The sequence below is a fragment of the Neoarthrinium moseri genome (genome assembly GCF_022829205.1).
Source record: "Neoarthrinium moseri strain CBS 164.80 chromosome Unknown scaffold3_Wmoseri_CBS_16480, whole genome shotgun sequence".
Classification (NCBI taxonomy): Eukaryota; Fungi; Ascomycota; class Sordariomycetes; order Amphisphaeriales; family Apiosporaceae; genus Neoarthrinium; species Neoarthrinium moseri.
The window spans coordinates 216376-240370 of record NW_026055117.1 but is presented as its reverse complement, the minus strand read 5'-3'; the positions used below and the strand labels follow the sequence as shown (position 1 = coordinate 240370).

Sequence of the window (23995 nt, the reverse complement as noted above, 5' to 3'; positions counted from 1 at the left end):
GCCACTAAGTTGACTGGGTGCGTTACTGCGACTCTGGTGGATGCCCCGCCCCCGCAATCTGCAGAGAAAACGTCACACCGAGCCACGCCAAGTCACCAGCCGAAGTACGCGACGCCAACGGGTTCAGCAACCATCAACTTCGCAACGTTGTTCGTGACAGCCACTGCGCTTCAGTTCCTCTGCCTCCCCAGCCCCGGGTTCTCGTAGCTGCCAGCCCATAGCCAGGACCCGCCTTAGAAACCCCCCCAAGCCCGGGATTTGGCTCTGCAACAAGAAAAACTCTGACGCAGATCCCTCGACCTCACCGACATCATAGGTCGGAAACACAAGCCTCGTCACCAGAAACGGTCGAGATCCGGGCCCCGATACCTCAGAATGGGCAACGAAAACTCGACCGTCCTCGACGAAGACACCCCTCCCCAGACTCTCGACAACCGCGATCTCAGGTCCGTCGCCAAGCTCATCAAACATGGCCGCATCAAGCGCATAGTCGTGATGACCGGCGCTGGCATCTCCACCGCTGCCGGCAGTAAGCCGCCCGCCCTCGACTCTTCCCGGCGCCCGTCCACTGTCGTACACTGCTGACTCTTTCAGTTCCCGACTTTCGCTCGCCCGAGACGGGTCTCTACCACAACCTGGCGCGCCTGAACCTCCCATTCGCCGAGGCCGTCTTCGATATAGACTACTTCCAGGAGCATCCCGAGCCCTTCTACATCCTCGCCAAGGAGCTGTATCCCGGCAAGTTCCATCCGACCATATCACACGTCTTCATTTCCATGCTGGCCGAGAAGAGTCTGCTGCACAAGCTCTTCACTCAGAACATCGATTGTCTTGAGCGCGCTGCCGGCGTGCCTGATTCGCATATCGTCGAGGCCCACGGCAGCTTTGCCACTCAGCGCTGCATTGAGTGCAAAACGTCCTATCCAGACACCCAGATGCGGCAGCATGTGGAGAAAGGTGAACCTCCGCGCTGCATCACTGGCTGCGGCGGTCTAGTCAAGCCAGACATTGTGTTCTTTGGCGAATCACTACCCCCGAGCTTCTACGAAAATCGCGCCATCCCAGCCCAGTCGGATTTGCTGTTGGTTCTCGGAACAAGCTTGACGGTACACCCATTTGCAAGCCTGCCGGGCATGGCCATGGAGCGCACGCCGAGAGTCTTGTTCAACAAGGAGAGGGTGGGCGACTTGGGCACCCGGGCGGACGATGTGCTCTGTCTCATGGATTGTGACTCTGGCATCAGAAAGCTGGCCGCCGAGCTTGGCTGGAGCGATGAGCTGGAGAGAAAGTGGCGTGACACCGTTGGGGAGCTGGAGGCCAAGAGGCAGCTGGCCCAGATCCAGGAGCCCCTCGAGGAGCGCCAAGCCAAAGAGTCTGTCGAAGAGCGCAAGGTCAAATGGCAGCAAGTATGGGAAGAGGACGAAGTCGATGAACTGACGAGGGCGGTGGAGGATAAGTTGGAGCTATCTCAGGAACCTGGCACCGACATTGGCACTAACGAAGGGGCGCAGATCCAGAATCAAGAAACAGAAAAAGGCACTGAAGGCCCAGCTAAAGGCATTGACGAAGTCTCAGCGAAAGGCACTGAGGAAAGCCCTGCGAAAGACCAGGGTGGCAAAGAAGTGCAGGATGCATCGGATGGTCCTAAAGGTGGTGGTACAGGAACGGATCAGGATGTTGTTCCTCGAGAGTCTGAGAGAAGCACGGACGTCGCTACCTCGAAGCCTAGCGGCGTGGATGGGCAACCCGCGGTGGAAAGTCATGAGACCGCTTCGTACAGCAAACCAGTAGTGACCAAGGGAGACGCAGAGGAGGAGAAGCCAGCAGGGGAAGAGGCCAAGGCCGGTTCCGTTCTGTGAGATGGCCTGACACAAAGTCCCAAGCCAGGTGATAGAGTGACTTTGATATACCCCCAACCCGTATTTAGACCCCATTGATCCGTCTATAGCATCTATTCCCCCTGTACTGCACGTCAACGTAACGCAGCCTCTCGTACCGAGAAGAAGCCCTGCTCATGGCGGACTTACCCAGGCTGAGCAGATGGTAGCCTTCTGATAAGACGGATTGGCGAGAGACCTTACTTTGCTCGACACACTTTACCTCCCTCATGCTGGTTGATGCGATCGTCGACCAACAAGCGCCACAATGACGAACTATGCCCGGCCGCACATGAGTAATCAGCAGCCCCCGTCTCCGCCTATGTACAGATCAGAAGATCAGCTGGGAACAACAGTTCGTAGATTGGATTTGTAATCGCAAAGCAGAAACGACCATGTCGTTTCGCGATGACAACAGATGATCCAACATCTCAGGCCGCTCTAGAAGCAAGAGGGTTGTCATTTGATGGCAACATCAGATCCAGAGATGACAACTTCGGGTCCTGTTGCGGCAATCCAAGTGTAGATCACGATGCAAGAGGGTAAGCTGCTGACAATGCCTTGCCGTTTTCATGGTGCGACTTTGCGGTCAATAGGAACCAGGGTTCCCAATTCAGTTACCAGATGAACTTCTATACATCGCCAAAGCCGAAAGAGCTCAGCTCGTGCTCATGTATGTCAGAGTACTAGTATACACGTGGGTTAGCAGATTGAGTGTAGGCTCCCTTCCATGAACTACCCACCCAGGAAATCCTTCAACCCATCGTGGACAACTGGTGTGGTTGCACATGGGCTTGATTCGAGCGGCGAGGGCCGGCACGCAGACTTTCGTCCGGGCGAGCCCACTCCTTGAGCAAATCCTTCGACAAAGAGGTCGCTTACCGACGGCGTCGGCTGAGGAAGACCTCTCCTTGTCAGTGTTCTTCTCAGCACTATTTCAGACTATTAGGTGCGGGCCGAACAGGCTACGAATCATAGTGCACTCTATGGACGCCTCTGTTGATTATATCTGACAGTATGCAGCATTCTCTTCTACGTGGGTGTTGTCCACGATGCCCTCGCTAGAATCAAGAAGTGTTCATTGGTGTCCCGACACGCACGGAATCATCAGCCTGCATGGACGACGCCCTCTCCATCCGTTGCCCTTGGATCTCTACACACATAGGTTCACGACAATGGCCGGCCTAGCGGAATAACAGCAGACGAACTGCAAAATGCATCGAGACATTGGCTAAGGAACAAGGCTCTAGGACTTGTACTCGAACATCATGGCGGAGGGAATGGCCTGGATATAAAAGCCGGCGAGTTCTCGACGCAAAGGCAAACCACTTCGACAGCAGCTTCTTCCATTCCAAAGTCTCAGACCCACCGACAGCACAAAATCCAACCATGCGCTTCTCAGTCCCCGTTCTCGCTCTTCTTGCCTCCGGCGGCATGGCGTCCCCGAACTCCATCATCAGCCGAGACGTGACCACGACCGAGGCCGTCACCGAGGCCATCAGCTTCGCCGTCGCCGCCGACGACTGCGACCTCCTCAAGTGCGCGGCCGTCATCGCCTCGGCCGCCTGCATCGGGGCCAGCATCGCCTTGGGACCTGGCGGCATCCCCAGTCTGCTGGGCTGCACCGCTGGTGGAGCCAGCGCGGTACGTTCCCCCTGCACATGTCGATCCGTGCTTGTCAGCGAGATCGATGGACTGACCCGGGTGTAGATTTGCCCCTGTGCCAACTGCGTCGATGCCCTTGGTGACTTCCTGAAGAACAACAACGTCTGCCCCGCTTAGTTTGGGTTTTGGTGTGGGTGATATGCTAGCGGTTGCGAATCAGTGATGCACTGTTTAGACGTATGAGTGGAATATTGGCAAGGAACAGAATGGGATAACACTCTCTTATAAGAAAGAATTTCCGGTCTAGTCGTATGTAAACCCATTCGGTACCGAGGTCTCCCGCACGGATACTCTATGCCAGTATGTAGAAAAAAGAAAAAAAGGTCGCACGCAGGCCTATGGCTTTAGCTATCAGAACCCTAGCTCAGAGATGAGATTCAGCTAAATACATAGGTAGTCAATATGTGGACGACAACACTATTAAGCCTTATTGTCTAGCTAGAGTACTCCAGGGAAATCTACCATATGTGGTTGCGCATTGATATTGCCAAGGGATAGAGAACAGACTGTAGAGTGGTACGTATCGCTTGACTTGATTCCTCCAACCTATGATGTTGCTCGCCTACCATCCATCCTAAGTCAAAAGGACGCCCGGTGTAGCATAGCTGATATGTCTGGCAGGTAGTGTTAAATCAAAAAGGTAAATCTTAGTTGACCAAACGTAGCTGTAGTAATTGGTGAGTCCTGCTGATCACAGCCCTGGTGATCGAGCCGTTCTAGGCGGAATAAGGGACCTCAGTCACCAGCCTCTCCTGATCACTTTTTGGTAACTTCGCCCCGTGTGGTGTCTCGATCCGATGCAGCACGCTTCACCCAGCCCAAACGAGTCATTTGAGGTGCGCCGCGCTGGTAAGACAACTTCTTGAATTCCCAAGGGATAGGTTCGGGTGCCCGCCATCCGAGTAGGTCACCTGCGGCAGAGGCAATGACCGATGCCGTGACTGTGATGTGAGCGAGCGATTGGTGAAGTTGCAGAACCCCTACAATGGCATCTCGAGAGTTATCACAAATTCTTTCGGAAAGATACGTTCCAAGCCTCTGAGGATGGCCTTGCCTGTCCGTCACGCGGCCGACGACGCTGGTAAAGAGCTCCAGGTCGAGTTGAACCTTATCATTGTAGAAGGCGACGTAGCGAGCTACTTTGGCGTAGAAAGATGGCCAGAACGGGGTATGATAAAGCACCAGTCGTGCATGTATCAAGTGAGGACAGTGGTTAACAAGGACAAGCACCTCGGCAAAACCTGATATTTTGCGTTGCTGTGTATGTAGCTCGAGAGTACGAATGTAGGCGAGCTTCATCTTCCCCAGACCAGAAGGTTGACGCACCATCCTGGTTGTCTGGATAATGTTGACAATGTTCAGTGAGAATATGAGTTCTGTGACCTCGTGGCAAATCGCCTTGTTGACCAAGACAAGACTTCTGGAGACATGGTCGATACGGGGACAATAGGGAAGTGGACGGTAAATGTTCCTGAAATCGAGCAAGATGCGTGAGCTGTGTGGCACAATCAGTCGAAAGATGAGCTGTCGAACCTCGGTCGGGAGATCCAAGAGTCTGAAGTGCATCCCCTCTTCGCAACTCTTGGATTGTGCAGCCCTGTCACATGAAGTCAGTCGGTCTATCCACAACACCTATCGCCTGCCGTCACCTACCTTGAACCGGGTTGCTCTATTGCAGAGGATCGAGACATGATAACGTAAAGTGAGCTCGGTTTCCCGCCACAATGACCAACACCTCCTCAACTGCTGAGTCGGTACTCGTGCTTTGAGGAAAAGACAAGAAATTTCCGCACATTTGACTGTAATAAATACACGGACGTCTCCATTGTCCGTTGATACGAGACGCGAAGCCTTAGGAAGGGGATCTAGGTCAAGAGGCTAGCATGCCCTGAGGTTGCTTTGGGCAACCTTTCAAAGCATCAAATACCGGTGTGCAATAGACTCAATGCAACACCAAATCTCAGGCAGGCTCTCCACGTATCAAATGACAGAAAACACACTACTTTCTGCGGAGTTCACCACATTGTACCCATACTCTATCCTATACTACAGAAAGAAAAGGTACCCTGAAATAACAGGCGCATTTCAGTACTTGAATTCCTGACAGACAAGGCTCTCACTCAATGTCCACAACCTGTCAGCCTCGGCCGAGCTGGTCACCCAAGGTTTAATTGTACCAAGCCGAGGATCTCCAACACGGCAGTCTTCGAGATACCAGCCATTACTCGCTGCTAATGGTCAATATCAAGCCAAGAAAAGTGTAGATATCAGGTACCTACTCCACAAATATGGGTCAAAAGCAGCATATACATAGTTGGCTATCCCTTGGTCGAGGCTACTCGGGGGTACGGCCCCCATCCAACCCTCCTGATTCCCCAAGAACTGGTCTATTCTTACTGCAAATCAGTTAGCAGAGGAGTACATAGAGGAGGCTCAGAGCAGCTTACATATCCGGGGTAGTTCTTCTGTCCAATTGATGTGCGCATCTGCGTTAGTCTTGACGAAGCCAGGATGCACACTGAATGCCAAGAGGTTGTGCGTGGAACCAAGTTTCTCTGCCAGTTTCAGCGCCATGAGACTGCTGGCAGTCTTCGATTGTCCATAGGCCTGCCATCTATCATATGTTACGCCGTCCTAATGGTCTATTATTAGTAACCTGTAGTCACACATGCTCAGGTGGTCAGCTACCTGAAAGCTGTAGTCCGGAAATCGAAACGGGCTAAACCGATGTCCATCGCTGCCGACCAGAATCACTCGAGGTGCCTTGGATTTGAGGATCTTGTCCATAATGAGGTTGATAAACAGGAATGGGCCGAGATGATTCACAGCAAGTTGGCTCTCGAAGCCGTCCAGTGAGATGGCCCAGTCTGTAGCCATGACTCCAGCACTGTTCACCATAATGTCGATGTGTGGCAGGTCAGCCCACGCCATGACTCTGTCGGCGGCGACCCGTACTGCAGAGAGGGATCGAAAATCCAGCGGCAGCAGCCGCAGATTGATGGACGAGTTCTCTTCTGTGACCATCTGCGCAGTTGCCTGGAGTCTGCCTCTATCACGGCCAGCCAGGATGATTTCGGAGGGACCGGAACCGGCGATGACCTTCAGGAAGGCCGCGCCCAGTGATCCGGGCGAGACGCCAGTCACGAGGATGACCCTGCCCCGAATGTAGTAGGAGTAGGCGTTGGCCAGGCTTTTGGCCGTATTCCGCGAGCTACTAGAATCCATTGCTGCATCTGCTGTTACTTAAGCATGGACTTGTCCGCTTTACTGAAAGCGAAGGAAGATATGGAGAGTGTGTAAAGACAAATGTTAGACTGTGTCCTGTCGATATTTTGAGAGACGAGGGCTCTAGTATTGCTACATATGTACTCGTTCAACTCGATTCTCTTCGAGCTTCGAGCTGCAGGTAAATATCCCCGTCTCTCTGTCGCTTTCGTTTACAAAAAATCATTTGAGTAGTACAGTTGCTATTAGCATGAACCTATAGGACGGAGTAGATGTGTTCCTCTCTCATCATCGTATACCTACCTGGCTACGAAATTCGAGCTGTGTGGAGCTTGATGAGGCTCAGCCCACCCAATCATTGCTGTGCACAACTTCCTAATCCGGGACTGCCTGGTCGTTATCGCTTTCGCACGCAGCTTAGCGGCGGTTGATGACATGAAGTATACCAAAACGAGTCTCCCCAAATGACACACGAATAGTTGTATTTTCTTGGTATGCCAGCTTCAACGTCAGCTTGCGCGCCACACTTGTTAGAATCAAGATCGTCAACATCATCTGCTCGTAGTACTTGATAGCCAGACATGGACAAGTCAACGGTCAATTGGGGCTGCAATGGGGCCTACGAACAGTAGATGGTTTTCTGTGTATTCTGCAAGCATTGTGAGTCCACCTAGCTGGTCGGGAGCTTCTATATTGTCTGCATCCTGTGAAGGTCATGTTGACCTAGAGCGGATTCATGTCTAAATGTGCCAGGGGGGTGCTAGTGCGTCCCCACACCTAAGCAATGCGCTGATGGGGATATACGATACCGAGGGCTGACATTGGAGAGGCCGGTGCGTTTGAGAACCAGTCTTACCGAATAGCTGCGTGGTCGCCAAGTGGGCGCAGCGCCTTTTGCGGCCAGACATGCTCTCCTGGTCCTTTTTTTCTTACACATTTTACAAATGTACGCAGGCACCTTTGGCATCGCGCGATTGTTAATTTGATCGCTGCAAATTACGGGTTTCGGCAGGTGTGGTAATTGAGATATGCACTTAGCTGGCGTCGCTGCGCAGCTGAAAGGGAGTATTCAGTGCCCAGAAACCTTCACGAATCGCAACTTTCCTTTCTTGTAAAGCTGCCACCATTGCTTATAGCTGGTTCAGGATTTGATCATAATACAACGAGTCCATACAGCGATGGATCACCACTAGCCCTCTAGCGTCCCCTACTCTGCGGCCACATGTGTTTTCTCCTTGGATCCCTTCTCGACGTCAATGTCGCCGACTTCTGACGGGGACTCCTTAGGCTCAATTCCATCAAGTCCTGGTTGAGTGCTTAGATCGTGCTGTAGTATGTGCTATCAATCATTCATTAGCTATGCCAAGAAACCTATTCATAAACCATTCTACACTCACCTCGATATTGATCTTCGGCCCCTTGAACCACTTGTGGGCATCGACGAAGAACCACACGATGACGAATAGCATAGGTGCCCCGTAGACCAGGGATGTCCAGTTCATCAGATCGGGGGTCAGGTCATCGCCACTGACCGTCGGGAAACACAGGATCGGCAGCATAAGTAGCACGTAGCCCACCGAGATAACACCACAGGGCATACTGAACTTGCCGAGATTCCACGGACCTGGCCGGAACTTTTTGCCAACGAAGATAAGCTTGACGAGAATAGGGGTCGTGAACGCCACATATGACGCTATAGCGCCAATGGAGAAGATAGCCCCGATGGCCACACCTCCAAAGATGAGGAGATTCAGCAGAATACCAATCAAGGCGTTGAACCATACTGCATTGACAGGGGTGCGGGTGTGTCTGTTGACCCGCTTCAGCGGGTTGCTTAGCACACCGAAGCAGTCATCCCGCGCGTAGGCAAAGCACACACGGCTGGCCGCAACCATGCAGCCTTGACCCATGGAAAACGAGCAAACTATGGTCATTGCCAGAACGGCCAGGGCGACTGGCTGCGGGAGGATCTGAATGAGATATGCTGCCCATGGTTGACCCTGGCGAGGCTGTTAGATCCCTTAACCTAGGTCTCTTGAGATGTAGGACTTACCAGATCACTCTCAATAACCGCAGCGATATCCGTGATAGTATACGCGATAATGCTATCCCAGGTGAGCAAGAACTCGAGTACTCAGAAGAATGTCGTTAGGGCACTTACACGTTTAGGATAAAGCCCGTTACGCTGCCGCTCACAGCTGTGTAGATAATGGATCGAGGGGTTGCAATGGCAGAGTTCGAGCACTCCTCACTCAGATGGAATGACGCATCTTTTCTCAGAAACAGAGGTCAGCGAGGGGGATATACATCGATCTGGGAATACCTCGTGCGTACCGTAGCCGGACATTGTCCAAATGATTGCCAAGAAGCTCATGAGCACGGCAATGCCATCGGGCCAGTCAGTGAAGTTCTGAATACCCCACGCAAACTCGTTCGGCTGGAACTTGGGACTCGTGATGGCAGCTGCCGGTATGATGATGATAACGACAGCCAGGCACGTGATGTTGATAATAGTCCCTACAGAGTTGAACCTTGCGATCCACAGGGTTGGCATACTGCCAATACAAGCATGGATGACCATGATGAAGAAAGTCAGCAGGAATGTCTGCCACTCGTTGGGCACGTAATCAGGATTCATGATCGATGCTGCGGCAAGGATCATGGCAGCTGTGGGAGAGACGCGTTAGTTATAGTAGTCAATTAGGTGTGTAAGACGGGACTCACCGCAGCCATAATCAACACTTGGCGCACCCGTCACTTGGACAAACCAATTAGACCTGCAATGATTGTTTAAGAAAATCGAACTTTGGAGGAGGGGCAAGAGTTCTTACCAGCCAGTAATCCACTGTAACCCATCATTAGTTACCGTTCACTGCCAGGAAGCTCTGGGAAGAAAAGGATGGTTCACATCTCGATGCACTTACCGCGGCGAAAGGTCCGTACTTCGGTCCAGCCATGACTGCGCTCGCGTAATACAAGCCGCCGGAAGTGGGCATGCTGCTTGCGAGCTCCGCCATCGAAGCTGCCACCTATACCATGCATTAGATGACCGGTTGGGCAACGGCACTCCCACGGCGTACGTACACAGACGATGAATACAACGCTCAACAGCCATCCCCAAGTATTGGCCGCCGGTCCCGCTGCGTATGCGCATCAGTAAGCTGGCACTCCCTCCAGATCCGCCCCGCGTCATGTTGTCATACCGTAGCCAATGCCGTAGAACATGGTCGTGGCGATACTCGGGAGTAAACCCATGACCGCGAAACTGACGGCAAATGTAGTCCAGGCCGAGAACTCGCGCTGCACGTCATGCCGATGAGTTCCCAATCCGACCGAATTTATGGAGGTTGCAGCGGACTCACTTTGAACTCCTGCTTGTAGCCCAGAGCCGCAAGCGCAGCCTCGTCCTCCGACATCTCCTCGAGATGCTCCGGGCGGTCGCCCGCCGGCAGGACGCTCGTCACCGGCGGGGTAGGAGGGGGGTCGCCGGCCATGGTGCCCCGGAGATTGGAAAGTATAACGGTGGTTCGCTTCGACGGGTGTCGACTATGTCGTCATTAACCGAGTATTTTCAGAGCCGGATAACGCAGTTCGTTTGGCTATATCGAAATCCTACCCCGAATACGTACATGCGAGGGAAACAGAAATGCTGGGTGCGCTTGGCGTATAGATATGCCGGGACGCGGATTGAGCTTTATCTTTGATAGTCATTGATTTTGCCAATCGTCGCGCGCCATGTACAAGGGTCCTATCAATCTCGCACCAAGCCGCGGGTTGCCTTGCATCGATGATAGCTGATAGGGTCGGGGAACCCGAGTACAGCTCGTAGTACGATCTCCAAGTCAGGCAAACGAGAGCTGCAGCAATGGGTCCAAGTACGTAGGTGCATGCTTCCTGACGACACTGGTCGTCTTGATATGCGAGTCACTCTGCATTGCCAAATGGCATGCCTCTGGATCTACAGTACAGTAGAAGAGAGCCTGATAAGAAGCAGTCGGTGGAGGAACCCGTTTCCCCAAGATAATTAGCGCTGCCTAGTATGCAGCCCCAACTCACATACCGTCTTGGCACTCTACATGATTGACAGCTGTCCTGCAACTCAATTCTCCTCCCATTCTCTTCCAATTCACAAGAGCCTGATGAAAACCACCAGAAGCATGTTGCTGTCCGAAGTCATGGGGACTGCTGAAGAAGTTGTACTTATATACCATCGTAATGAGTACAGTCCTGGATTTATGTATCTGATAAGCTTGCTCCAGGATGTCTTATCTCTCGGGTACTTTAACCTAATCTGTAAGCAGCTCCACGGTCCCCAGGAATCAAGCTTTCAGACCAATCTCTCCCATTCTCGTTATCAGAGTGAGGAAGAATGAGAGGCCAGGTGCATACCTTGTGTGCCATACTTGAAGCCAGGACGAGAGAAGAGCTCAGCCTCACCAGCCTTGCTTGAAGCTGGAGAGCCTTCCTATTGGGCAGTGCTGAGTCCGATAGTCAAATGTGGAGCTCCGGTATAGTGCCCTCATTTATAGTCCGTGCCGACACCGACCTGCTGGGTCACAGAGGTTGCGCGGTTCCAAAGATATACTCTTTGGGAGCGCGCCTGTCAGGGCCACATCTTGTCTTAGACGGGACCGCAAGCACCAAGCCGCGGCGGGTGCCACGAGCACGAGGCCGTGGATCTTGTAGCACGTGCTTGATTTAGAGAGTAGCTGGCTGACGCTGGCACCGAGAAACTCGGCATTTGAACGATCGTCAGTTTTAGCGTCAACGACGAAGCTGTCTATTGATCCCAAGCACTGCAAGCGAGCACGATGTTGTCTAGGGCCGACGTGTATGCGACGCAGCCCCTCTTCACGAGAAACGGCGACTCTGCGGGGAAGTATGGTCCAGACCGGCCGAGGTCGAAGCAAAACCTACCCATGCAGTCTAGTAGCTTTCCATGGACAGCTGCATGTCAGTGTCGAAGCTCGATGCTGAGGCAGCACAATGGATTTCTCCAACTTCAACGGTGCGGAGAAGCCCCCGAGCAGTCTGAATAGGTCATGAACACGATGGGCAAGTGATCGGGTGACCGATGACGGGTTTGGCGAGTGGACAAAAAACGTGCATCGACACATGTCATCTGCGAAAAGCGTTGGGATGGACGGACGGGCAGGCATTCCCAACAGAACATGCCGTGTAAGTTGATGCGCGGCTGCCGTTGGTTGGAACATGATGCACCTCGCAAGGTCTGGTGAGTTCTGTGGTATGTACGGGGTGACTTGGGAGGGAGGCCGTTCATTCCACGTATGATGGCGTTCCGAGGAGGCAGATCGGCGGGGGATCTGGTTAAGTTACTGCAGATGTCCGCATCAGGCAGATCTCCAAACTGCATCTGGACGTCGCCCGAGTCGTACCTACTGTAGGGCTGCGGCAGGCAAGCAGCCAACAACGTCGCCTGATTCGCCAAAGACGGACAGGAAAGGAAGAGAAGCTCGGGGCGGGGGCCGAGGATGCACCCAGCTCTTGGGAAAGGACACGGTTCACTGCTTGGGGCGACGTGCAACGGGATCTTCCTGGCAGCTGGGCGTGTCTGCATTACAGAAGCCTTATTTATTGACAAGTCACGGTCTACATGATAGAGGCGGCTACCCAGCGGGGCTGTCTTGTTTTTTCTGTTTCTTTGCCGGGCGTAACAACGAAACAACCTTACCTTACCTTACCTTACCTAGGTAACAAGTTTACATGTTATGTTGGAACTGGGTGGAAACAAGCTGACCAAAGGCAAACGGTCTGTTGTTCTGAACTGAACGGACCAGCGGGGACCCCTATTCTCTATTCGGGGGGAGATTCTCAATTTCATGCCACCCATCCCAGGTCAATCGTCATCAGGCACCACTAAGAGCACGCGCTAGACTTGTCTCAGAAGTCGCGACGGGGGACGCCCACGGCGACCTGAAGAATGACGAAGTTGCTTGGCTTGGCTTGAAACCTGACAGCCTGTCTCTGCTACCGACTTGCGACGGCGAGAGAGAGTCCTCTTTTGCATCTCTGCCCACTTCACTTGGAACTGCGCCGGCCATGTCGTAGCCCAAGGTTTCCGACTTCCAAGGTTTTGGCCCGTGGGTTTCGCTTGGCGTCTATTGTGTTGTTCTCGCCCTGTCAATCCCCTCCCGGCCCCCAGACGCCCAAGGATCCAAGGACCCCAAGGACCCAAGGTCGAGCCGGGCTGACGTGACGGGCAATCAAAAGATTACATGAACAAGGCCCAGGGATCGTCAGCATTTGCGCCTAGGTTAGTGAGATCCGCTAAGACGGGACGGGCTTTGGCGCAGCGCTGTTTTTTTTGTTTGGGCCTGGTCTCGCTCGAGCCTCCCGTCGCCCATCCGGCCAGCGCAGCAGCCAGCAGCCAGCAGCCAAACCAAGGTGCCAAGGTGCCACTGACACGGGCGTTGGCAGTGCGCTGTGAATTTATTATTCTCCCTGGCACCCAGTCCCACCACCAAACGCCGTGTCCGTGTCGACACCAGCTTCATGATACACAAGCAAGACGTCGCTGTCTCGCCGGCACAACCCGAGTAGTCAGTCCTGTCTCTCGCTCCTATTCTCCGGCTGATTGCGCACCGGCGCAATGAACGCAATCCAGCAGAAATGCCGGCCGAAGCACCAGGTCCTCGTGCTGAAGTGCTATCCCCGGACCACCAAGGGGGCCGTCGACGTCAAGCCCAACTCGAGCGAGCTCAGCTACCTCCTGTTCTACGCGACCTCGCGCCGCTCCAAGATCCAGAAAGTCGGCAGCTTCCTGGAGAAGAAGACGGCCAGCGATGTCTGGCGCTTACGCATTGGGTATGTTTGCCACTCCATCACCGCGCCTCCGCGCCTTTTTCTCGCGACTCCTTTCTTCTCTACCACTAGCACATGTCTCCGAACCCGCTTGTTACTGACGACGTCCTCGATGCACTCAGCAATGTCCAGGTCACGCTGCAGATACTTGCAGCCCTGATTGAAAAGTCGCCCAAGGATCTGCCTTTGTTTGCGCAGAATGTCATCAAGGTCCTGAGCCTGGTACTCAAGTCCAATGATATCACCATGGTCGAGGCATCCCTGCCCACCTTCGAGACCTTTTGCGAGCACCACGATGCCTCGTCTCTCTTTGCCGACCAGACCTACGTGCGCCAATACGAGGATATCGTACGCTCGTACGCAACCTTCGCGTCGACCCGCCAGACTCCCGGCAAGGGAACTCCGAGCAAGCCGGTCGCCGTGAGATGGAGGAATGCGGGCTTGACGGCCATCAAGAGCGTGGCAGAGTCCGACGCCTTGGCCTCCGTGGCTGGCCGTCAGCTTGATGTTATAGTGCCCATGATCTTGGAGAACCTCTGGACCGACAACGACGGCTTCCTGGACCTCCTCACCCACCGTATGCGGGCCGAAGAGAAGGTCGATACGCACAACCTACCGCGCCGCAAGACCAGTATATCCACCGTGAGGACTGGAGATGAGCTGGGGGACACAAACCCAATCGCTTTGTCTGGGTCTACCGCCGATGCCGATGCCCTGGCCGAGGAAGAGACGGGCTTGCTGGCCATGCAGTGTCTGAAACAGATATTTGTCATCCCGAACCGTGCTCAGCTCCATGGCGCAACTCAGGCCTTGTTGAAGTTCTTGCAAGAGCGGATTGAACAGAGCGAACAGGTCATCAAGACCGACGAAAAGACGGGGCGCGATGGTGGCTGGGCTGTCAAGATCTACGGTCTTACAGCTAAATGGGCGCCTGTACAAGACCGATACATCATCCTGGTGACAGTTTTGGATACGCTTGTGCGAGCGCAGCCAACCAACGAGAATGTGGCGGAGCAGACTGTGTTGGTGGCCATCATGAGTTCCCTGCTGCGATCAGACGTCAACTTGATCGGTCTAAGTGTCATGGACGTTCTCCTGGGGCTCATCCAGCATATGAAGCGGGTACTGAGCTATTCCGGGCGCTTGAGTGCTGGTACGGCGCCTGGCTCCGCTGGCAAAGACGAGAATGCCGCACCAGACTTCGACAAACTACAGCAGTCTACTTCACAACATGGTGAACTTCTAAACCGAATCGAGCGATGCGTGGGAGACTTGGCAACACACGTATACTATGCTGACCAGATTTCGGATATGATATCTGCCATTCTACTACGACTGAAACCCCACCCGAGTACAATTAATGCTACACCACCCACGGATGGGGCTGAAGGCAGTGCGCTTCCGGGCACATCGGCCGGCAGCCTGGTCGATGATCAGCAACATCTCGACAGTCTCTTCGCGCTGGACACTGCAAAAACAGCAGCCCTCAAAGCTATCAAGGCGATCCTCCTGGTTGCTAACCCGAAGACTAAGATGAGCGGCAACGTCAGCCTTACGAGGAACAAGGTGCCTATTCAGGTCTGGGAGGGTACTCAATGGCTCCTGCGAGACCCGGACGGACAGGTCCGAAAAGCCTATGTCGAGGCTGTCATCACTTGGTTGGATCGGGAGACGACAAGGGCTGATCTCAGGGCCCGTGACGAGATGGCCCAGAAACCGAACCGCGGTGGGAACCGGGATGCCCCGCCCCCGACCTTTGCGCGCCGCGCTGTCTCGAGTGCCTCAAACCGAGAAAAGCCGGTCAAGGTTCCGCGATCCCACTTCCTGCAGTTACTGCACCTCAGCCTGTACGACAACGCTCTGCAGTTTGTCGAGTATGACTCCGATATCGCTTTGTCTCACGCCATGCTAGTAAAGTTGGTGGACAAGCTGGGTGTAAACGCCGTACGTTACGGCCTGCCTATGATTTTCCGGTTACAGGAGGATATACTCGAGGCGGAGACGCCTCGCGCAAAGGTTCGTCTGGGTGCTCTGTGTCATGGCTACTTCTGGGCCTTGACCGAGAAGTTTGACTTCGACTCATCGGTTGTTGGAGAAGCCATCCAAAACGAAATCATTAGAAGGAGGAGCAAGAACTTCTGGGTCGAAGGCGTAGCCGTCCCACCGCCTTCGTTGGACCTGATAGGTACACCTGGATCACACCGCCCTGAACCCCTTTTACCAACAAAGGAAGTCGAATCCGAGGCTTTGTTGCCCTTCGATGATCGACTTACGATGGTGGATTGTATATACCGCAACTATGGAGAGACTGCAATCTCTCCACCCGCTAGCCCAACCGCATCTCCTAGTCGACAGTTTGCGCACCCCATCCTTCACTCTGGCTTGAGCACCATCCCGCCTGCCGATACCGACCGGACATTACCTGCCAAGTTCAAAGAGGACATGTTGACAGAGTGGACACGAGAAGCCGCTGTGATTGCGCTCCAGGAGGGAAGCAAATCAGCGTCTCTTAACGGGTCCAGAACGGGGACCACAACCACGAAGGGTAACCGGTTGACAGTGAATGGCGCAACAGCCAATGGTCACGCACGGAGTCCAGTGGGGTCACCAGTCAATAGTCAACACAACCTACGCCCGGCCTCTCACGCCGGTGGGCACGGCGGTTCTGCACTTCGGAAGTCAAGCGTGCAGAGTCGCATTTCCAGCAACTCAAGTCGCGGAATCGGGGTTACTTCAGTTGACCAGTTGAAATCGGTTTTATCGGGAGAAGCCCCTCGTCCACTCACTCTCCAGACAGTTCGCGATGATGACAGCAGTGAAAGCATGGCTAGCTACGAGTTCACGCCATCGGAGTTGTCTTTCAACCCTGCCGCGGGCGAGATTATTGATCAACCGGAGAACGGGCTTACTCGCTCGAGATCCAAGTCACGGGAACGTAAGGCCTCTGGCGATCTTGGTGGTCCCCTGACCTCCCACCCCACCAATGAGGAGATCGAAGAAGAGGACGGTGTGCCACCTGTGCCGCCTATCCCAAGTTCGATCACCGGAAACACGCCAATTCCTGTCGGCAGTCATCGGCCCATGTCTGCTGTCTCTACGAAGGATCATGCTCTTCGGGCTCAGAAGCGAAACACCAAGAGCAGGGGGGGCGAAAGCATTCTATCAGGTTCGCTTACGGAATCGGGCAGCCCTACTCTTGACTTGCACTCCCTTCTCAAGGGAATTGACAGCAAGTCCAGAGAACACAGTCTCGGAAATCTCACCAAGCCACCGTATTAGACATCTAGGCCAGCTGCAGCTCTCCCACCACGAGAGTACAACATGAATTGTACAATATGAACCACATGCATACAGACGGGGGCGATGGGCAGGAATTTCTGATTGGGGTTGACGGGGAGGATGAGAAAGATAAACATACGGAAGGCAACTTTCTTGGTTATAATGGCCACTAATTATGCTCTAATACGATTAGAGTAATTGTACAGAAGATTGTTCGAGTGTCGGGACGGGAAGCTGCCGCGCTTTCTTCTGGCAATAGCGGGTGTTGGTGCTTGGTGTTTAGAGGTAGCGGCTGCGATTATGCTTCGCTGAGCGTGGCTGGTCTGTTTGAATGAAAAAAAGATGTTTTGGCATCTGTCACCTTGACTTCTCAGTGAGATTTTGGAGTGTTTAATCCCCGCAGTATGTGACGATGTCCAGTGGAAAGTTGAGTGATGGACAGACACTGCCTTTCTAGACCTAAGAAAGCAACAAGGAGTATCGATTAGTGGCATGAAACAACACAACAGATTACTTCTGAAGCAGTTTTTGGTCATCTGTCTCCCCAGGTTAAAGCACTACCCTCGCTTTTCTAGGAACGGAATGTACGAGTCCCAGTGTGGCATATCTACGTATATCCTGCAGCGACTTACCAGCCCGCCCTCCTCCTGATGTGTAACACAGCTACTTGGAGACGCGCTTGCTCTGCTCGCCATCATTCGGCATGCTCACGCCCGAGATGCCCAGCCCGAACCCGTCGTTGCTGTGCGGCTGCTCCACCGTGCCGTCGTTGCGCCGGTCCGGCGGCGTGCCCCCGAGGCCCCCGTTGTCGTCGGTCGAGTGGAACGACGACGCCGCCACCGGCGTGTAGGGGGGCGAGGAGGAGGAGGAGGAGCCGCTCCCCGTGGATGAGGGCGCCCGCTGCTGCTGCTGGTAGTCGGTCGCCCGCGGCGTGCGGTCCGGGTCTGCGGGCCGGGGTGTCCGGCCCGGGTCGTCGGCGTACGTCTCCCGGGAAGTGTTTTGGCCCATTTATGCAGAGATCTGTTGCTTGTCTGTGTCTTTGGTGTGTTTCTGGTTCGGGGCTTCTGTTAGGGCGGTGCTGTGTGCGGCGTTGGGAGGGATCTTTGGCTGTTGCTGGTAGGTTTTGTAGAGTGCGGGAGGCGCAGTGTCATGGTTGCGATTTGAGTCAGATGCTTGACTGTTCGTGGTGGTTAGAAACGTGTGAAATTTGTCGTGTATTACCTGAGTTCACTTTATCGTGGTGAGTTGGGGCATACGGTGAGCATAGCAACTGCACTCATAGTAATTGACGAGTATGTTCTCATAGAAGCAACCCGATTGTTACATGATACGTCCCTTCGTATACACTCCGATACATATAGAGGTACTATACCTTATACTCCTATTCTTCAGGTAGTGGCCGGCCTCTTCTTCAGCTATGAGTCGTTGTTTCCCATGGGGATCAAGTTCAAATTCACAGCATTGCAGCGAGCGTCAAGGTAGCAAGTCTCCGGTTGGCCAGAGTTTGAATATTCAATGCTGGGCAACACAAAGCCAGCAAGGATAATCGCCCTAGTGGAACAGACTTGGCTATGCTGAGTTTGAGACTACGTGTTCCACAAATTTACTGGAGCCTGGTATATTAATCTGCAACGGGCCACGGGGCGAACTCAGACTGACAGTGACTAAGGTACTCATCATATCAAGGGGATGTAATTTAAAGTACAGTAGATCCCAGTGTACTTCAGAAAAAGAAAGTGGTTTTCTCGGGCCCATCGCACAATCCTGCTAATCCGCGGAAATGTGTGCGTCCGGATGGTCTATAACGTCATCTCGAAGGGAGCTTCAAAAGTAAAGCGTCCGGGAAGTTGAAGTGATGCAGCATGACCACGACACACTTATAGCTTCTCAAATCTAGCGTAGCACGCTTTTGGTTTCCGAAACATAGTCTCAACCGCCTCCATATTGTCTCGCTTGCTCGACAACGGAAGCATGTTAAAGCTCAGTGCAGTAAGGGTGATCATGATCCTCAATTCAAGCATAGCCAATTTTCGACCTGCGCGTGGGAAAAGCACCTTGTCAGTAAATCATACTTCAAAACTTCTAGGCTGAAGGGGGTTGACTCACCAAAACAGCCTCGAGGGCCGTCACCGAAGCCTAGGCGCGGAATGGCGTAAGCGTCAAACTCAACCTTCCCGTCCTGGCCTTTGATAAGCCAGCGCTCCGGTACGAAGTCTGATAGATTGTCGCCTGCTGGGCCATCAATCCCAGGACGGCCGCGCTTTTCATAGGCTGCACGGCTTGTTGCGCTGCGTACTTCTTCTGGTACAGCAACGGGTCGGCTCTTCATGATGTTGTTGAAGACAATATTGGTTCCTTTAGGAATCTTCTTTCCAAGGATCTCGGTGTCGACAATCGCCTGCCGAGTCACGGTGGCGGTTCCTGCCAAGCGCATAGCCTCTTCGATGACAGCATCCAGGTATGGGATATCGCAGTCCACGAGATCATTGACAGAGGGAAGCCCTATGCCCGGAAAAGCGTCTCGGAGTGCCGACCGTAACTTGCTTTGTACCGTCTGGGAGTGAGCCATGTATTTTATCCACCAGGAAAGCGTGTTCGAGGTCGTATCGTGGCCCGCCCACAACAACAGGAACACTTCGTCTCGCAACTCAACATCCTTGGTCAAGTCCCGCAGCGGCACACCTGCTTTGTGGGCCGCCTGAACCTCACGCCTCAGGACTAAGTCCATCGCGCAATTGTCTGGGGCTTCAATACCATTCTCAATGGCTGCCTGGTACTTTGCGATGGAAGTTCTCATGATTCTCTCGATCTGCTTGTTCTTGATGCCATCATACTTTTGATACTCCTTCCCCTTCTTCAGCAGCCAAAGCTGTAGCGGTGGGAACTTGAACGTCCGCCAGCCTAGGGCAGCCTTGTTCATGAAATCCAAAGCGTTCTGCATATCAATGCCGCTAGCGATGTCCTCGTCTTGCGTCGAAGCCTTTCCTTTGCTGTCGCCGTTGATCTCGTTGATCTGGTCTCTCATGCCGCCAAGCTTTTCCCCCAAGATCGCAAGCCAGATAGCATCGAGTGCTGCGGTGTCAAAATCATGCAAGATGTCAACCTCCGCACCGTTAGCCTTCTCCTGTTTTGCTTTCCAGAGTTCCAACAGTTCCAGGCCTGCACTGTAGAGGCTGGGCGCCACAGCCCGCTGCAAGAAATCGGGGGCCATGACATCCAGCCATGGTTTTCGCTGGGCTTTGTAATGGGGAGTCGTCTTCTTCACAATAGTCGAGTGCGGCATGATAGTTCCAATGACAATACTGGCGATGGGCGACCTGTCGAATTCCTTGTTCCTGCGGAGAAGTATGTCCTCGGTCTCTCGTGGATCGTCTAGGTACAAGTACGGAGGCATGAACGGCGACGCGAACAGTTGCACGAGTGGGAACCCCAGCTTGTTCGTGAGGCCAGTGCGGTATCTGCTGAACTCTCCATGTTTCTGAAAAGCTTCCATCATTCCAGGCTTATCGCCTGATATCCTCTGCGCTGATGCAGCATTGTACGGGATCCCTGGGATTGGCTTGGGGAACAGACGGCGATAGATGCCGTACACCAGCACTACCAGTGCCGCCGTCACATAGAACTTTGCCGCCATAGAGATAAGTCCACTTCGCTATCCTCTTGGTTCAATAATGAGCTTTCTGGTTCGTCTTCTTCCCAGAAAGGGGATTCGAGGCTATTTCAATCGAAGCGGCTGCCCTGAGGTCAAGTTCAAAGGTAATCATGTTAAGACAGCAGGGAAACAAGCGCTTACGCCCAGAAACCCATCTTTCAGGGCCACCGTCAGAATCTACTAGTATGTAGAGCCTCGCCTACATACCTAATCTCTATTAGTCTGTTGGTCGGTTTTCAGCCGTGGCGGGTGGTCCCTTGTCTGATTGATCCAAAATGTTGGGATTTCTCAGCTGGACGTGGCTAGACCAGCGAAAGCAATCTGATGGCTCAACGACGGCGCAACTTGACTCTGCTTCAAATTCTCTCTCATGGTGAGATTGAAACTTGATAGGCCGGCGACATACATGTCAATAAGAAGCCACTGTACACGTTTCATCTTGTGCCCGATTACTGTTCTACCAATCGCTAGGGGGCCGAAGACCCGAGACAACCAGCAAAGCTATGGGGACTTGGCACCATAGGACGCCACGGTTGACATTTCTTGCGTATGATCAAGGAGGAAGACGTGTCTAATGTAGAAACGGCTATATCGATATGCACACGTGAAGTAATATAATGCGATCCTGTTTGGGTTTCAGAGTCGCATCTTCTCGAAGTTGCACACGGCACTCAGTGGCAGGCGGCTACGTGAATGTTTGTGAGCGATATCATTTTTAATAACGCCAACTTTTCCATCGCAGCAGCCAATCAGCTAATGCAGAACTAGCACTAGTGGTTTAGTGGTAAAATCCATCGTTGCCATCGATGGGCCCCGCGTTCGATTCGCGGCTAGTGCATCGAGTTTATCTTTTGCCGTTTCCCCGGCCTTCTCAGCAGTGTGTGACAATTGTATATCTTGGTACAATTGAAGACCTTCAATTTGTCTTGCCTTGCTTTCGGAAATATGTGTAATTCGTCTTTTTGACTGGTGCTACCTGAGTGTCATACTAATCGGAACCCCTCGAGCTGCTTTGTTCAAGCCAAAGAGCCGCGTCATGTCTGCCACTATCGTAATACCAAACAAATGCATTATGAACAAGTAGGACAATACCTGTTGGGGAAAGGGGGGAACCATGGGTTAAATTATAGCTGAAGTTGGTAATTGAGGTGAGTGCTGATAGAGGAAGGATCTTATCGAATAGAGACATCTATCGGCTAGGTAATCTGAGCTCTGCCAATCCATAAATGTTGTCTCCTTGATTCTCTCAGCTGTAAAGGGCGTAGCTTCTTCTGTATTGTCAGCTGAAACTCACACGAAGCCTTATCAAGTCTCACAAGGGGACGGCGTTTTGCATCACCGGCCCATTTGCCATGTGCTTCTGAAGATCCCGGCGCTCAGGCAAATCGCCGCCGGCAAGACCCACCGCCAGTGGCAGGCCCGAACCTCGGCAAAATCTCAGCTGTCTTCACTTCACACGCGTCGTCGCGTGAACGGCAAAGTGTAGGCTGTGTTGACTTAGGCCGTATCGTTACCATTTGGGAAACATTTCGCTTTCTATCACCAAGCCTTCTGCGCTTTATTCTTGGTCTGGGATCGCGAGTCGTCTCAGTCTGCTGCCGGGTACTACCAGTGAGCTTCCGGCATCCCCTGTCTCACCCCCTATCCATCATGGCTGGACGTACAACGTTGGTCAAACCACCGGACGTGGATCCGACCAAGGCGCAGATTGAGAATGCACTGGAACTTACCGACCTGAGCATAATTGGGCCTGTAAGTCGTGCTGCAGCACCCTTTGGAGGGCCTGTCAGGGGATGCAAGGGACGGGGCTGACTGATGTCATAGGATATCTTCACCAACACCAGAGAGCTGTGGCACCCGCCAGGGGCTCGAGGCATCTATGGCGGCGCCGTGATCGCACAAACTCTTGCTGTATGTAAACCATCGCAGTGGCCATTGATTCCATACTGACTATTATCGTAGGCAGCGCAGCGCACTGTGCCGGCGGACTTCGTGGTGCATTCATTCCACTGCTACTTCGTTCTTGCCGGAGACTCAGGTGTCCCAATTCTATATCATGTAGAGCGAGTGCGCGAGGGGCGTAGTTTCTGCACCAGGACGGTGCAGGCGCGACAGCGCGGCAAGGCCATCTTCACCGTCACCATGTCCTTCACCAAGGAGAACAGCGGCGGCGCGCAGCAAGTCCAGCACGCCGCCAAGATGCCAGCGGATGTCCGGCCGCCGCCGGATGACTACGTAGAAGAGCAGCTGGGCGGTGGCACCTCTCCGTTCGAGAGCTATAGGATCGAGGTGACGGACAAGGACGGGCCTCCCGAGCTCAAGAAGACCCGGCAATGGGTGCGCGCCAGAGGCAAGATCAGCGAGAGCGGAGGTCACCAGGCCCATCTCAGTGCGCTGGCGTACGTGAGCGACAGCTACTTCATTGGCACCGTCAGTCGCATACATCGCCTATGGCGGTTTCCTTTCAAGGCCGAGGATCTTCACAAGCTTTCACCTGAAGTCAGAAATCATGTTGTCAAACTGTAAGTCCTGATGCACCACCCCTGATGGCTCGGTCTGGCAGAGGCCTATGCGAGGGTCTAGATGAGAACTGGAGGCTAATATGACTCTTCCCAACAGAAACGAGTTTGAAGGTAGTGGAAGCGTGGAGGATATGAAAGGCCGGCCAGCGATTGGGATGATGGTCTCCCTTGACCAGTGAGTTTTTACACCTATTCGCCTCCTTGTGTTAATGAAACCATCACTTTGGACAATGGACATGATCGCTGTCTAACATATTTCTAGCACTATTTACTTCCATAACCCTAAGAAGGTCCGCGCAGATGAGTGGATGTTCGCTGAGATGGAGAGCCCCTGGGCTGGTGATGGCCGTGGAGTCGTCACCCAGAGGATCTTCAGCAAAGATGGAACGTTGCTGGCAACATGTTTCCAAGAGGTAAGTGGAGACATCAGATACCGTGGTTCCCCAGAGGACTCATTTGCTAACTCCATATACAGGGCGTTGTTCGATTGAAGCAGAAGAAGGAGCCAGCGCAGCCAAAGCTATAGATTGCAATCATACAAATGGTTTTGTATCGTCATTGGGAATTTCGGCGGTGTAGACAATCCTACAGCAGCCTAACACTCTTTCGCAAGAGTTCAGAAACTGCACAAGAAGGGTACGGGGTTTAAGAAATGGCGTCATAGACGAGTTATAATCTTGAATACTTCACAATTTATGCAGACTAATAATGCGAGTCCTCTGAGCCAAGTGCCTCGCGGCCCATCATGCACGCTTCCAATGTGTTGCCGCGGTCTCTCTAGCACATGGGAAAAAACGAAGCCGAGTGTGACTTCAAACAAGCGTGTGACGGAGCATAGGTATACGAGGACGTCACTCTCTATCAATTTGGCAAGTCGAACCGCGGAGAGGCTCAACGGTACGGCACTTCGACTCTTACCTGAACTAATGATGTGGTCACCCAGTAGCTGCGAA

The 23995-nt window shown here is 53.2% G+C and overlaps 9 protein-coding genes across 9 annotated transcripts; 4 read left to right on the top strand and 5 right to left on the bottom strand.

Moving 5' to 3' along the window:
• Window positions 1–375: 375 nt before the first annotated feature.
• JN550_001459 (uncharacterized protein) lies at window positions 376–1859 on the top strand (the record flags this gene model as incomplete). The annotated part of the gene is made up of 2 exons (XM_049312645.1): window positions 376–529; window positions 595–1859. The coding sequence occupies 2 exons, from the start codon at window positions 376–378 to the stop codon at window positions 1857–1859; spliced, it is 1419 nt and encodes a 472-aa protein (XP_049176310.1).
• Window positions 1860–3266: 1407 nt separating this feature from the next.
• Window positions 3267–3659, top strand: JN550_001458 (uncharacterized protein; the record flags this gene model as incomplete). Its single annotated transcript, XM_049312644.1, has 2 exons — window positions 3267–3521; window positions 3588–3659. The coding sequence occupies 2 exons, from the start codon at window positions 3267–3269 to the stop codon at window positions 3657–3659; spliced, it is 327 nt and encodes a 108-aa protein (XP_049176309.1).
• Window positions 3660–4298: 639 nt separating this feature from the next.
• JN550_001457 (uncharacterized protein) lies at window positions 4299–5233 on the bottom strand (the record flags this gene model as incomplete). The annotated part of the gene is made up of 2 exons (XM_049312643.1): window positions 4299–5139; window positions 5196–5233. 2 exons carry the CDS (start codon window positions 5231–5233, stop codon window positions 4299–4301), a joined length of 879 nt encoding a protein of 292 aa, XP_049176308.1.
• Window positions 5234–5627: 394 nt separating this feature from the next.
• JN550_001456 (uncharacterized protein) lies at window positions 5628–6767 on the bottom strand (the record flags this gene model as incomplete). Its single annotated transcript, XM_049312642.1, has 4 exons — window positions 5628–5770; window positions 5822–5938; window positions 5990–6176; window positions 6231–6767. The coding sequence occupies 4 exons, from the start codon at window positions 6765–6767 to the stop codon at window positions 5628–5630; spliced, it is 984 nt and encodes a 327-aa protein (XP_049176307.1).
• A 1207-nt stretch (window positions 6768–7974) lies between these two features.
• JN550_001455 (uncharacterized protein) lies at window positions 7975–10261 on the bottom strand (the record flags this gene model as incomplete). Its single annotated transcript, XM_049312641.1, has 11 exons — window positions 7975–8106; window positions 8165–8767; window positions 8821–8872; window positions 8929–9037; window positions 9102–9434; window positions 9492–9544; window positions 9599–9612; window positions 9692–9796; window positions 9852–9907; window positions 9971–10067; window positions 10130–10261. The coding sequence occupies 11 exons, from the start codon at window positions 10259–10261 to the stop codon at window positions 7975–7977; spliced, it is 1686 nt and encodes a 561-aa protein (XP_049176306.1).
• A 3116-nt stretch (window positions 10262–13377) lies between these two features.
• JN550_001454 (uncharacterized protein) lies at window positions 13378–16868 on the top strand (the record flags this gene model as incomplete). The annotated part of the gene is made up of 2 exons (XM_049312640.1): window positions 13378–13596; window positions 13662–16868. The coding sequence occupies 2 exons, from the start codon at window positions 13378–13380 to the stop codon at window positions 16866–16868; spliced, it is 3426 nt and encodes a 1141-aa protein (XP_049176305.1).
• Window positions 16869–17531: 663 nt separating this feature from the next.
• On the bottom strand, window positions 17532–17876 carry JN550_001453 (uncharacterized protein; the record flags this gene model as incomplete). Its single annotated transcript, XM_049312639.1, has 1 exon — window positions 17532–17876. The coding sequence occupies one exon, from the start codon at window positions 17874–17876 to the stop codon at window positions 17532–17534; it is 345 nt and encodes a 114-aa protein (XP_049176304.1).
• An 869-nt stretch (window positions 17877–18745) lies between these two features.
• Window positions 18746–20502, bottom strand: JN550_001452 (uncharacterized protein; the record flags this gene model as incomplete). The annotated part of the gene is made up of 2 exons (XM_049312638.1): window positions 18746–18903; window positions 18975–20502. 2 exons carry the CDS (start codon window positions 20500–20502, stop codon window positions 18746–18748), a joined length of 1686 nt encoding a protein of 561 aa, XP_049176303.1.
• Window positions 20503–22170: 1668 nt separating this feature from the next.
• JN550_001451 (uncharacterized protein) lies at window positions 22171–23568 on the top strand (the record flags this gene model as incomplete). Its single annotated transcript, XM_049312636.1, has 6 exons — window positions 22171–22272; window positions 22345–22431; window positions 22483–23042; window positions 23140–23217; window positions 23305–23455; window positions 23518–23568. 6 exons carry the CDS (start codon window positions 22171–22173, stop codon window positions 23566–23568), a joined length of 1029 nt encoding a protein of 342 aa, XP_049176302.1.
• Between the last annotated feature and the right edge of the window lie 427 nt (window positions 23569–23995).